Genomic DNA, 13,915 nt, shown 5'->3' with positions numbered 1-13,915 from the left:
CCTCGAACCCAGGCCCTTCAAAGAACGCCTCCTCGCCCGGAACAGGAAGGGCGTCGGTGTGAGAGCGAGCGGTCGGCAGCGCCCAGCTCGGCACTCACACTCTGCAACTACTTCGTCCTCCCGCAGCCATCAGCCAAAGACCGGGAGTGTGTCTGTGCCGCAGGCGCGAGTGGGGAGGCACGAGGGCGCAAGAAACTCTGTATAACCTAAGAAGAGACAAGGACAAGCACTCGGATTTTTTCTTTTAATTATTTACCAGATAAAAAAGAAAAAATAGTGATTGTTTCTCTTCACCCCCAACATTTCAGTTTACCGAGGTCAAGTAGGAGAGAAATTGAACAGTAATTCGTGCTCCTGGCCTGGAGCAAATTCTTTCCCTCGGCTCTGCAGCACCTCGAGGAGGGACAGGGCAAAGGGCTCCAGGCAGAAAGACTTGTACTGTGGCAGCAGAGTGGCAGTGGGCTGTCCTCCTTTCTTCTCCCTGTTGCCAGAACATTCAGACCCTCCTGTCTGCCCTCTGCCCGCCCCCCCCTGCGTACCATCCTCCCCAGGCGACGGACAGGGCGTCAGGAGGCAGGCCAGGTGTGGTGCAGGACGGGGGAAGCACACGGCAGACATGGCGGAAGGCCACAATCTTCTGCTTCTATTGCACATCCTGGCTCAGATCCCCTGCCCTGAGCAATGGGCTACAAAGTGAAATGCTTCTGAAGTTCAAACCAAGAACCTGTTGTTGTGTGCCAGGCTCAAGAAGGGGAGGTGTGTGGTTGTGTGGCTTGTTCTGATACACATATTTAAGTTATATGTTAAGTTATTCTATGATGGGGGCAAGGCAAATATTGTGCCTTGTTAACAAAAATCTGGAGTTTGGACTCCCGGGGCCCTACAGTCACCTGGGCTTCTCCCCCTCAAGTTCAGAAGACTCAGAATAACTCTCCAGTCCGCAGATCTTCTGCGTAAGATGGAAGAGGCAGCAGCGTCCACCAACTACACAAGCCCCCTGACCAGCTGTTGTGACTCTGACACTCAGGGGTGACCTCTTTTTCTGAACACCTGGAGAATCTGGCCAGTGACCCCATAGAACCACCTTTCACACTGTACGTTCCTCCATAACATGGCAGCTGTTTGATTCTCCTTCCTCGAGTTACCAACGAAAACACAGTAGGACTGGAACAAGTTGTTTACTTGACCTTACAGACAGAGTAAGTCCTCGGGAAAAAGCAGTGGGGTGGGGAGAAGGGAATGGTCTTGATTTGGCAAAGCTGCAACTCTTTCACCTTCATTGGCTGGAACAAAGCTGGCGGGTGAAGACAAACCTAACTGAGCCAATGGCAAGAACTGCAGGCTATGAGAGACGACAGGTCAAACACGGAACCGTATAAATTGTGGCACTATAAAGATGAGAAGGCAGGTCCATGACACCAGCTGGGAGCACGCCTTGCGAGCACGCTTCCAGAAATGACATCTGTCCTGTGGTGAGTGGTAGCATCCAAGATAAATCAGAGTAGCTCTCCTTCCTCCTCTTCCCAACAAATTCTGAGAGTTTCTCATTTAAATAACTATGTACACACACACACAAGCCTGGTCTCTCTTTTACACGAGGGTCCTTCACTTGAGGGTCCTAGAATGGCTTTAGAGAGTCGGTTCCAATTGCCTTTTTGGAGATTTACTGCTTGGGACCAAACCTGTAAGGAGAAGAAATGACTGAATTCCACAGCAGGCAGACCTTTAGGATGAAAAGCATCCCAGTGCTTAAGGGGTCGAGTCTTCACATAAATAATGAGCCCGCAACTCCCTCACGGGGTTGGTACCCTGGCAAATTGAGTACTGGGGCTGGAACTCACCAACCCTATGAGGGCTACTGTCAACCAGAGGGCCCCATGCCCACCGGCAACCCTGGGAGTATAGCTCCATACCTCCCTCTGATAAGGACAGTTTCTCAAGTTCAGCTTCAAGTTCAGCGTCCGAGATCCTAGGGTTAGGCACACTGTTGGTATAAAATGTCTCAGGGGGGTTTTCAGGCAGATCCAAAGGTTCTTTGGTGGTATCCCGAAGAAGGATGTCCAGTTCCTTCTCCAGTTCCTCACTGTCAAAATCTGGAAAGAAAAGATGGCATGAGGACATATAAAGTCCAGGGAGCAAATGCATTCATGAGTCAAGGATGGAGAACGGCATAACTCAGCTCAGCTTTATAAAAGATGTCCAGGCCTCCTTGCAGGTCAGAAAAATCATATGAGTCGGGAGGCAGAGGGCATCTCCAAGCAAATACTCTTTTCCCACACACAGAGCTCAGTCATCATGGGGATATATTCTGCTAACACCACAGAACTGACCCTGCTTCCCCTTGCCCTTAAAGGAGGATCTTCCAGTCGGAAGTCTAGTGAGTCAAGGTCGCTGCAGCCCAGAGAGGTTAACGGTACAGTGTACCAAGGGGGGTGAGCCCCAGAGAGGAGAGCCCTGCCTGCACCAGGAGAAGTAGATCTATGATCCAACCCATCACAGCACGAGGAAGGCAAGGCCTCTTAGGAAGGATGGATGAAAAGAACTGTCTTGTCAACTCACCTAAGCCATTGGTCACCCCGCTAGCCAGAGTCTGAGAAACTTCATCCTGGGTGTCACACAGCTGTAAGAGAAAAGCACAAGGCCCTGAACACGGAGCGGCACCTCTGGGAGTCTTGGCCTTTCGGGCTCAATGTTCAGGGTTACCAAGTCATGCTGCCCTGTCTGAGAATCAAGACAATCTTCCTCAAGTGCCCAAGGGAAAAGAGTCCAGTTTGGGGAAAGAGGAAGTGCTGCAAAGTCACACCTGCCCTTAGTAACTTCCTTCTGTAGCTCTTCCTCCCTGGCCCCTTCCTGTACCTCTTGGATCTGATCCACAAGGCTCTCTGCCTTCTCCACTGTGACATCCTTCATGGAGAGTTTTAGTGCTCCTACCCCGGCCTGATAAGCATTGAAAACCTAAAAAGAAAGCAAAGTTATCAGTGCAAATGAAGAACACTGGGCAAAATACATACCAATATTGTGTCATCTCCGAACGATAACTCTGGGGTTTTTTTAACCACCCGTACTTGATTCATCCCATGTTCACCGAGGCCAAAACTTCCCAACAGGAGAAGCAAACTCCCAACCCGATCCTGAAAAAAACCCAGGCCTCCTCCAAACAGCAGAGCCACAGTGCAGGGACTGAGGAGTGTATGCCGGCGAGACGGCCCAGATACTGGAGCAGAGGGGCGGTGGCTACCATCTGGTCTGTCTGCGAGGCATAGATCCGGTCCAGGATGCCTTGAACAGTGTCCAGCTTGGCATGCAGGGCCTCGATGCGCTTCTCTGTCCGTTGCTTGGCCTTGAGAGACCTCAGTGCCTAGGGGCGCATGGAGACTTGGTCAGGTGGGCCAGAGGGCCAGAGGAAGCAAGGCTTTCTCAGTGGTAAGACCACCCCAGGCCTCCTCCTCTTCTCTCATTTGTAAAGGAAGCTGTGGTACCCGGACCACCTGGAGACGTTTCCCCTCGTGCCCCAAGTTGTCCTCTGAACCGCTGGGGCACCACCACCCACTGCCAGCCCAAGGCACAGGTACACAACTGGAGGGGAAGAGGGAAAACTCACCAGCTGCTTCTTTCCTGCTCGGCATGCCCGGCGGGCTTCTTCTTTACACCTACCAAACGCAGGGGACAGATCAAGATGACTGTGGCGCAGGACGGCAGTGTCCTGAATAGTCCCTGAGAGTCCCACTTAATTAAGGTACTTTCAAATCTGAAAATCAAATCAATTCTACCCAATGGCCAGAAAAACGATGCCCAAGAGCCCACTGGCAAACTCCCGCAGCAAGCTGAGATATAAACTTGAACATATGCACGCGACAAAGGCAAACCGGCCAAGGGTAAGCTGTTTCAGCCTCCAGGGAAGGAGAGCATGGCAACAAGGCACCTTAACAGCACAGTCCCATTTCAGGAGCCACGAGAGAAGGAATCAGTTCTTAACACCAACAGTGGCCTTGGACGTACTCCCTGGCTTTCCCACAATGTTGGGTCTCTCTCACTGTAAGGAGTGGGCATTTTAATCAATGTCCATACACCCTATGTTTCGGAGAAGTGTTCATGTACCTTTAGCAGGGATGTCCTCACCATCTAAGGGGAAGAGCAGGAATCCCTCAGAAAGAGCCTGGAAGGCAGAACTTGCCTTGTTCACTACGGTATTCCTAACTCCCTAAGACAAGGCCTGGCTCGACAAACACTGGTTAAAAGGATACTGGCACAGAGGAGGATAAACATAACGCTAACAGATGTAATCTTGGGGGGAAGAATTAAAATTCATTTTTTTTTCCTTTGTGATAGTCTTGTTTTTGCAAGATTGCTGCACTGAGCAGTTAGTACTCTGTAATTAGTAAAATTAAAAAAACAAAACAAAACAACCTTTTTTTTTTTTTTTTGAAGGGAGCCCACAGGCACCAATGCTTTGCTGCTGTGAGGGCCAGCCAGGGTGGGGGTTAGAGGGTGCTCAGCTCAGGGGTAGTTACCTCTCTGCTTCCTGGGACAAGGACTCCACTTTGCGCGAGAGCAGCTGTTCACTCTGCATCAGCTGGTATACCCCAACATCTACGTCGTTGACAGGAGAGACCTTGGCATGTGGCCCTCGGGCAAACTTCACAATCTGAGGGACAGGGACAAATTACTGGGGCCCCTCCCACAAATGCTGAGAAATCCCCAGGCAGGAACGCCGGCAGGCACGTCAGTATGCACTTAATAAGCCATCGGGGAGCCAGTGACTGAACAGCTGGACTTCTGTACCTTTTCCCCATTCTGCTCGAGAACTGTGACTCTCTTCTCTTTCTGCAGCTGCAGCAACACCAAGTAGAAGGTCCTCTCGTCCGGACAGGAGCCCGCGCAGAGGGTGCTCAGCTCTGACAGGGCCACCACAGGATGGGAGGAGAGAGGGGAGTTCTGATACAGACGATACACCTCCTCAGCCTTCTCCTGCAGGGGAGGCAGATGTGCTTACACGCCTGGCCACTGCCCACGGAGCCCCGTGCGCCCTGACCCTGTGTTTCCAAACCAGGATCACGCAAGACAAGGGCAGGGAGCACTGGCCCTGCCGCCCCTAAAGTAGCAGCTTTGGAAAAGGAAAAAGAAACTTGAACTTTTTCTAGAACTTTCTAGGTTTCTCCTCTAAACCTCAGAGGGAAGTCTGGTGTATACAGATGAAAGGAGGTAGATGATATGTGTATCGGGAGCCAGCTCCGTGCTTGCATGTCCATGTGGGACTTTATGTTTCTGGGTCTCCCAGCCCAGGGGAAGGAGGAGGAGCCCAAGGTGGGGTGGTGGCACAGCCATGACCGAGAGCTGAGGCCTGGTTTTCAGCTCTGCCTATGTGGCCCCGGACCAGTCAGTCTCACCGGTCCTCAGCATCCCTCTCACAAACTGAAGAAGGTGGAGGAGATGACATCCAAATTCCCTTCCAATGCTGGTCTCTCCATTTTTATGCCAACTGGCGATAATGCAAACAAGAACATTACTGAGTCTACAAAGAGTCTCAAGAGAGAAGTATGTGACAGTGAAGTGGGATAGGGCTTTTGTGAGGAGCCTAATATAAGTTTCAAGAAACAATGCCACTGTGTTCTTCCTACATGGAAATTACTCTCTCAGTCTTCCGCAAATAAGAAATACTTACTGAGGTATGCACAGAGTGCTGTGAAAATCTGCGGAAGGAATAGCCAGGAGTTCAGAGATTGCTTGTGGGGGGGACAATTGGTTGTTGAGCAGAATTCCGAAGGGTTGAGTAAGTTCCTAGGTAAAGTAAGTGGGAAGGGTATCTCAGGAAGGGGGATGGTCATCAGCAATGGCATAGAGTATGAGTCAATATGGTGTTTATGGATGTGGACAGGAAGGGGAGAGAGAGAGCAGGAGCACTTCTCTCTTATACAAGCTGTAGTATCTTCTTTGCTATCCTTTCCCTGCAGATGGTGGGTAGTCGTGGAAGAGAAAGGGCAAGGCTGGATTAACAGAGATCTAGCTAACAAGCGGGAAAGGATGGATTGTAGGAGCTAGGCTTAGAGGCAGGGAGACCATTTATGCAAGAGACTAGTAGGGACTGAACGGGGCAGTGGTGATAGGGACAGAGAAGGGATGGGTTCAAGAAAAATCCAGAAGATAAAACAGGCAGTCCCTAGTAACTGGGCATGGGGTGGAAGGAGAAAGAGGAGTCCAGGATGACTCTTGGGGTCTGGCTTGAGTGACCAGGTGGATGTGATGCTATTAATTAACAGCAAGAACACAGAAGGAAAAGCATATTCTATAGGAAAGACAAAACATTCCATTTTGGGCATGTTGTTTGGGATGCCTCAGGTACATCCAAGAAGATACGTACAGCAGATAACTGGATATAAAATCTGAAGCTCAAAGGAGACACGAGGACAGGATATATAACTCTGAAAGTCCTCAAGCATATAGAAGGTAACTCAAATCCCAAGTGTAAACGAGTTACCCAAGGAAACTCAGAGAACAAAGTAATAAGCTGAAGGAAGACCAATGTTTAAGAGACGAAGGAACTCACAAAAGAGACCCAGAGCACCACTTAGGGAGAGCCAAGAAGAACCCACAGTGTAATGACCATAAAATCAAAGAAATGGAAAATTTTAAGAGGTGCGTGGTCAACAGTGTCAAAGGCAACAGAAGAGTCTAATACGATAGAGATTAAAGTTTTCATTTGATTTATCTGCCTTGTCAGATAATATTACTTACTATAAAACTACTGTAATAAGAACAGTGTGGTGTCCACACCAACAGATGAATGGTAAACAACATTAATAAACAATGTTGGGGCGCCTGGGTGGCTCAGTTGGTTGAGTGTCTGACTTTTGATTTCTGCTCAGGTCATGATCTCAGGGTCCTGACATTGAGTACCGCGTCAGGCTCTGCGCTCAGCGTGAGTTTCTTTCCCTCTGTCCCTCCCGCCATTGCCATTCATGTGGGCTCTCTCTCTCAAAGAGAAAAAGAAATCTTTTGAAAAAAAAAAAAAAGATGCTAAGACAATTGGCTGTTTGGAAAAAAATCGTTTTTCCTTACCAGATATACAAAAACAAATGCCAAATTACTGAAATTTAAATTGAGAAAATATTTTTTTAGAAAAGATTATTTATTAATTTTTGAGAGAGAGAAAGAGAGAGGGAGCACGAGCAGGGGGGTGGGGGGAGGGGCAGAGGCAGAGGGAGAAGCAGACTCCCTGCTGAGCAGGCAGTCGGATGTGGGGCTCGATCCCAGGACCCTGAGATCATGACCTGAGCCAAAGGCAGATGCTTAACCGACTGAGCCACCCCGGTGCCCTGAGAAAATATTTTTTAACATTTTTTTTTTTAAAGATTTTATTTATTTGAGAGAAAGATGGAGTGGGGGGAGGGGCAGGAGGAAAGACAGAATCTTAAACAGACTCCCCACAGAGCGCAGAGCCCAACGCAGGGCTTAATCTCATGACTCTGAGATCACAACCTGAGTCGAAATCAAGAGTCGGATGCTTAACCAACTGAATCACCCAGGCACCCATGAGAAAATATTTTAAAAATCTAATTAACCTTGAAGTGGAGGATGCCTTTGTAAGCAAGACCAGAAATTCAGTAGCCATAAAAGAAAATTTTTAGAGATCTGACTATAGAAACATGGAAACTTCTCTATGGTAAAAGACATCATAAATAAAAATGAAAAGCAAAAAAGAGACCAGAAAACAATATTTACATCCCTAACACTTATACATATATATATATATATATATATCTACCCCTAATACATTTAAAAACTCCTAATTATAAAGGACAAACACTCCAATATAAAAACAAGCAAAAGATTTAAACAGGCAATGCACAGAAGGGGATGTGTAAATGGACAGCAGACAGGGAAAAGGCTGCTCAAATCCCAGATAGAAAGCATCATTTTTGTTCATCGTATTGGCAAACTTTCAAAGACTCATGTTACCCAGTGCTGGCGAGGATGTGGGGAGACTGAACACTTTAATGACTGTGTGAATTAGTACAAACTTCTGAAAAGGAATTTGGCAATTTCTGTACATATGCATTTCTAGAAATCAACTCCATAAAAATAAAAATAGAAGTACATAGATGTATACACAAGGCTGTCAAAGAAGTATTTTTTTTTTTTGTAATAGAGAAATTGGAATGACTTAAACATCCAACTCTGTGGTAACTATTGCTTAAATTGTGGTGTATCTATAGATTATTATGCAGCCATCCGAAAGAATGAAGTAGATCTATATTATGTAGGGGCCTAGAAAAATGCTCATAACATATTGAAGTGTAAAGAAAAAAAGGCAGGTTGCAGACCAATAAGTAAAGTAAGATTCTATTTCTGGAAAAAATGGAGTGTGTGTGCATGCATGTTTTTGTATGTATGTGTACATTCATGTATTTATTCAACAAATGTTTATTGACTCTCTATTATGTAGCAGGCGCTGTTCCCAGAGTCCCAGAGCCAATGGAACTTCTCCCTTCTGGTAGGAGAGACAGATTATAAATCAGTAAACAAGCAAATAATATTTTCAGGAAGCAGTAAATGCTAACAACAAAATAAAACAGAAAGCAACATACAACGATGTGGGACAAGGTCCATAAGAAAATACATGAAGACCCGAGCACGCATGTGTGCGCACACACGAACAGAAAGGAACGCACCCAAAGAGATGGAAATGGGATGAACAAAAAGGAAACGTTCATTTCTTTGTATAATTACTTTAAATAGCAAAACTTAGGGGCAATTTTTACTTTTTTGTATTTTTTCAAATAAAATAAAGTTACTGGCTTTGTGTGTCTAGACTTGGGAAAATCAATTTACCTCAGAAGTAGGCTTTATTTTATAAAAATATCCTGATAAGACTCTTCAGTCTCACACAGGGAAACAAGGTTCCATCCCAGGAGAAAACAGTGAAGTCACCATATATTTGAAAGCAGATGTAACGGAATGAGCTTGAGTGTTAAGCGCTCTGTTTTGTGATGTAAACTGGGTCTAGATTGAACAGTACCATGCTGCTGCAGAGGGAGATTTATTTTTCTACTTAAATAAGATTAAACTACCCTGCAGTTAAAAATTATTGTTGGTTCTTGGAAGACCTATGTTATTATTATTATTTGTTAAGATTTTATTTATTTATTTGACAGAGAGAGAGAGAGAGAGAGAGCACAAGTAGGCAGAGAGGCAGGCAGAGGGAGAGGGAGAAGCAGGCTCTCTGCCGAGCAGGGAGCCCGATGTGGGGCTCGATCCCAGGACCCTGGGATCATGACCTCAGCCGAAGGCAGCCGCTTAACCGACTGAGCCCCCCAGGTGCCCCAAGATCTATGTTATTAATTCCACTGTCACCCCCATCTCTGCCTTTGCTCTCAAAAGACTATGAATCCAAAACCACATCTGTGGGGATAAATGAGTCTACCTCCCTTTGTTTCAGGTTGGAAAACACTTGAAGTAAAAGACTGCAAAGACGAATGGAGCTTGGCCCAGAACCACACAAACCATCCTGTAGTTTCTGCATGGCCTTGGCTACGTCCTGGAGGTCAGGGCACACTGGGTGGGAGGATAATCATGTGGGTGGGGGAGGGGAAAGAGCCCTTCCCTTGAAGCAGACACATGCTGCTCAAATCGTGAAGGACAGGGAGAGGTGATAGATTTTGGAGACCTCCACCTCAATCTGAGGTAGAGAGGGTTGGGGGTCTGTCAAGGTGAAGAGAAACTGGAACTTCTGTTGGGATAAGGGATGAAGATGCTGAGCTGGCTCCAGCTGTGTGGAAGCCTCTGGGGCTACGCAAAGGTCCTGAGGTTGGGCTTAGTCTGTGAGTTTCAAAAATAAGTACCATCTATGGTATACTCCTGCTACCTGGTGTTCAGTCAGTTTTGTGAACAGGTACACACAGAGCAGTTCTGGTGGAGTGGTGGGGCTGAAGCAGCTGTGCACCGGGTTAAAGAGCACTGGAAGGTCAGCCAGCGGTAACAACAGAGCTTGGTCCAGGAGAGAAACAGAGCACTAACGAGACAGTGGCCAGGTCCCACAGAGGAGTCATTCTGTGATGGGAACAACTTGAGAGGGTTTAGAGGCTGAGGAAGGAAAGCACCAAGCGAGGGAGATGGAATATATAGATCAGGAGGGACTGATGGGACAAGGGGACAGCAGGGTAGAGACAGACTCAAGAGCCCGTGTGGAAAAGAAGACAGACACCTCATCCTCCGACCCTGGGGAGAAATAAAGGCTCAGAAAGAAGATGTTAGACTGGGGCACCTGGGTGGCTCAGTCGGTTAAGCGACTGCCTTCAGCTCAGGTCATGATCCTGGAGTCCCAGGATCGAGTCCCATATCAGGCTCCCTGCTCTGTGGGGGGTCTGCTTCTCCCTCTGACCCTCCCCCCTCTCATGCTCTCTCTCTCTCTCTCTCTAATAAATAAAAAAAAAAAAAAAAAAAAGAAGAAGAAGATGTTAGACTGGATGTAGAAGGACAGACAACTAAAGGCTTGACTTAGATGATTCTACCTTCTCAATGAAATGTCAGCAGTCATGGAGGTGGTGTATGGAAGGCATGTGTGAGGGAGATGGGAAAGGACAAGAAACTGGGCTGAGGAATGGCTGTGAGGGCCTTCCTAGAGCTGGGCACCGTGAAAGGGACCCCAGTCTTGGTGACGGGGTGATTTTCTCTAGCAGGGATGGCAGACTGTGGGACTGGTCTACGGCAGTGGATGTGCTGGTGTCTCGGGTGGCCCGAGGGAGCTGCGAAGAAGCTGGGTGCATGCTCTAGGCTGGCTAGGGAAGGCAGGCCAGGAGGAAGCTGACCGACCAGGACAGCATGAAGGGACCAAGGGCCTGGTGGCCTCTTCAGTGGAACTAAGACCATCAGTGAGCTGGAAGGGGAGAGGGTTACAGTCACAGAGGAGGAAATCTGAACCTGGTATGCTGACTTAAGAGAAGGCAAAGCTGAAGTCACAAGGTCCTTGGAAATCCTGAGAAATTCTTACCAGTAAACTACAGAAGGCAAAGAATTTTCTAAACTTTAGCTTATCACTAATATCTACAACTACAAAAAGTAATCAACTGTATGTTATAGACAATTCCAGGATAGAGGATCACCTTTGAAATGTACAATCCAACTAACAACTAAATAATGCTACAAAAGGTCAGATAAACTCAGTTATCAACTCTGTCACCATGCAGAAAAGACGTTCTTTGTCTAAGGATACACCCAGGAACGTGGAGGACCCCGTCATCACCGCAGATGAGAGCCTGACCTCTCCCTTCCGAGCACCCACCTTAAGCAGCTCCACAGCTACGAGCACCTCCTCGGCAGGAACTTTATTATCCCCTAGCATGTTGGAAAGAGTCCACTTGAGGGGCTTCAGCAGGAAGACTCCAACCCCCCAGGAGATCCAGCTGCTGTCTACACTGGCCATGAAGTCTGACTCCCGCTGGAGCTCCCCTCGACTGCAGGCAAAGAAAGAGAAAGGCATATAGTAGGCTTAATGCAGTGTCCCATTCCAGTCCCCACCTTCCCCCAAGAGACAAATTTCATCATCATCATCATTAACACCATTTCTTAGGTACCTACTCTGTGCCAGCTCCTACGAGCAGCACTGTTTATGCTCCAGCTGAAAGCCTCACGACAACTCTGTGAGATGGACGTTGTTGGTGGTGAATGAGAAAATTGAAGGACTGAGGTGAGCAAGGCCAAATCTAAACTATAACTTGGCTCCAAAATGCAAGCTCTCCACTAAGGCTGCAAAGCCTACCTTGAGACTTCCTTTTACAAATGAAGCTCAATATGATAAAATGAAAATAACAATAATGGGTCACTGTTAATGCAAGACCTAAGGAAATATACAAAGATGGTCAGAGAAAAGGTTTTCTGCTATTCCTAAGCTAGGGTGGAGATAGGACATAAACACTTTGACCGTACTGGTAAGAAGCAGCTACGCTTACTGAATGCCTACCATGGACCAATCACTGTGCTAAGGGCTATGTAAGGAATATGTTTCAAATCCTCACGATAAACCTAAGGACAATTATCATCACCATTTTATAGTTGGTCAAACTGAAGCTTAAAGAGGGGCATGTAATTTAGCAAGTGGCAGTGCCAGGATTTGAACCCAGACCATTTGGCCTTCAACTTGGCGCAGTACACTTTCTCAGAAACAGTAACTTTCAGAAATGGCTTGTCCCATCAGTGTCAACCAATGGAAAGGTACTGGGGAGAAGGGAGCCCTCTTAATCAGGAAGAGCAGCAAACTCAAAGCAACACATCAAAGTTGACTTTTTGCATTCACTGAAGGACGTACTATGCTAGCTAGGCTCCTCTCAGCATATGTACAATATGATCTGCAAACGCTTTAGAATCAGGAGACTAGGGGCTCCAGTCCTGGCATTACCTCTTACTAGCTGTGTTACCTCGAGTAAGTTGCTTGATCTCAGTCTCAGTCCCCTCTTGTGTCTGCTGAGGATAATTCTATCATCTCTCCCTCAGGACTGCTGAGGAGGTCAGATGAATGGTGTATGCAAAGTACCTGCATACTATTAAGTGCGGTACATCTATTAAATAGATATCCATGCTACCGCCTCAGGTGTCTCCAAAACCCTGCACCTGTCACACAAGTAACACCTACAGAACCTTCTCAGAGCACCAAGGTACCCAGTAAAGCCCTCAACCTGCTTCATGTCCTCTGCTTCAACCAGCCTGTGGCAAGGACAAGCCAAGACAGGCCAGACATAGGACCTGCGCTGGGGGCTGCTGGCAAGATCCCCACAGGCCTCTCCCCCACGACTGCCCTCTTCTTAGTCCTGACCTTCCTTAGTTCGATAAATCCTATCTCGCAGACCTTCTGTGCCAGGGTAATTCAAATTTGGAAGCCCCTACGAAATAACTACACAACGGGATTCCAAGCCAGACAAGTCATTGTCACCTCTGCCAGGCGGGTTTCTCCTCCCACCGTCTGAATCTAATCTAATCGGACAATCCTGGCCCCCCAATTTGCCCGATGCCCCGTCTCCCTCTCCCTCCACACCCCTAACCCAGCCTCCTTCTTGTCCTCTTGTGCGTACTGAACAAACACAGATCCGCTCCTGCGGTCCAGACCCTGGGCTGGGCGCGTACCCTCAGGGAGCCACCCCCGCCCCCTGGCCCGGGCCCGCCCTCACCGTAGTAGGTCCTGCAGCACGGTGGCCAGCCCCAGGGGGACACTGCCCTTGCGCTGAAAGGCCTCCTGCAAGTCCCGCAGACGCAGGCGCACCACCCCCTGGCGGCGGCTGTGGCTCAGCACCAACGGAGCCCAGAAGCCCATCTTGCTGTCCCAGTCGGTGCTGTTCACCTCGCGACTCCTTTTGAAGGCGGAGAACAGGAAAGACATGCGTTCCTCATCCTCCTCCCACTCGGGGGGCAGTAGGCCCGCCGGGTCTCCCCCAGCCGGGGCCTCGGCCTCCCGCTCCGGGGACCACATCGGAACCCCTGCCCCGCCAAGGCTCCGAACACAAGCCCGGCCCTGGTTCCCTTCCGCCCTAGTTCCCTCCCGGCTTCCGTTCCTTGACCACCTCCTCCTCTGTCATTACGTCATCGCCACCCCCAGCGTGAAATAAGTCCCGCGCCTTCTAAGCGCATGCCTCTCTCCGCCCTCCCTGCGCCAGGAGGCGGGATGATGACCCTATTTTCTGAGAGACTCAAAGCGCTTGCGCCGACACCTCCTCCCGCAGTCTTTGTGCGGCAAGAGGGGCTTCGCGCGTGCGCGGCGGGTAGGTGAACGTCCCGCCCCCCTCAAGGATCATAGACTTTGGCGACGCATTATAGAGAGGCTAATGCTTATGCACCTCAATTGTGGAGGTTTCCGAGTGTGGGATTGTAGAGTCCCGCTAAGGGGCGCCAGAGGCGCCAGGATCGCTGGTGAATTACTGCACGGCTCCTC

General features: G+C 48.5%; 1 protein-coding gene across 2 annotated transcripts; it reads right to left on the bottom strand.

Moving 5' to 3' along the window:
* Positions 1-230: 230 nt before the first annotated feature.
* CHMP7 (charged multivesicular body protein 7) lies at positions 231-13,546 on the bottom strand. 2 transcript variants are annotated; one of them, XM_032389179.1, is made up of 10 exons: positions 13,158-13,546; positions 11,279-11,450; positions 4,783-4,968; positions 4,512-4,645; positions 3,602-3,650; positions 3,239-3,358; positions 2,857-2,955; positions 2,560-2,620; positions 1,914-2,093; positions 231-1,682 (listed from the first exon to the last, which is right to left on the bottom strand). In XM_032389179.1, exons 1-10 carry the CDS (start codon positions 13,454-13,456, stop codon positions 1,630-1,632), a joined length of 1,353 nt encoding a protein of 450 aa, XP_032245070.1. In that variant the 5' UTR covers positions 13,457-13,546; the 3' UTR covers positions 231-1,629. The 2 variants fall into 2 exon arrangements, with proteins under 2 accessions (XP_032245070.1, XP_032245072.1); XM_032389181.1 differs by lacking the exon at positions 2,560-2,620.
* Positions 13,547-13,915: the final 369 nt, after the last annotated feature.

Source organism: Phoca vitulina, unplaced genomic scaffold (assembly GCF_004348235.1).
Source record: "Phoca vitulina isolate PV1807 unplaced genomic scaffold, GSC_HSeal_1.0 scaffold53, whole genome shotgun sequence".
In the NCBI taxonomy this organism is placed as follows: Eukaryota; Metazoa; Chordata; class Mammalia; order Carnivora; family Phocidae; genus Phoca; species Phoca vitulina.
The sequence above is the reverse complement of the archived record's forward strand: the minus strand, read 5'-3'. Positions and strand labels throughout refer to the sequence as shown.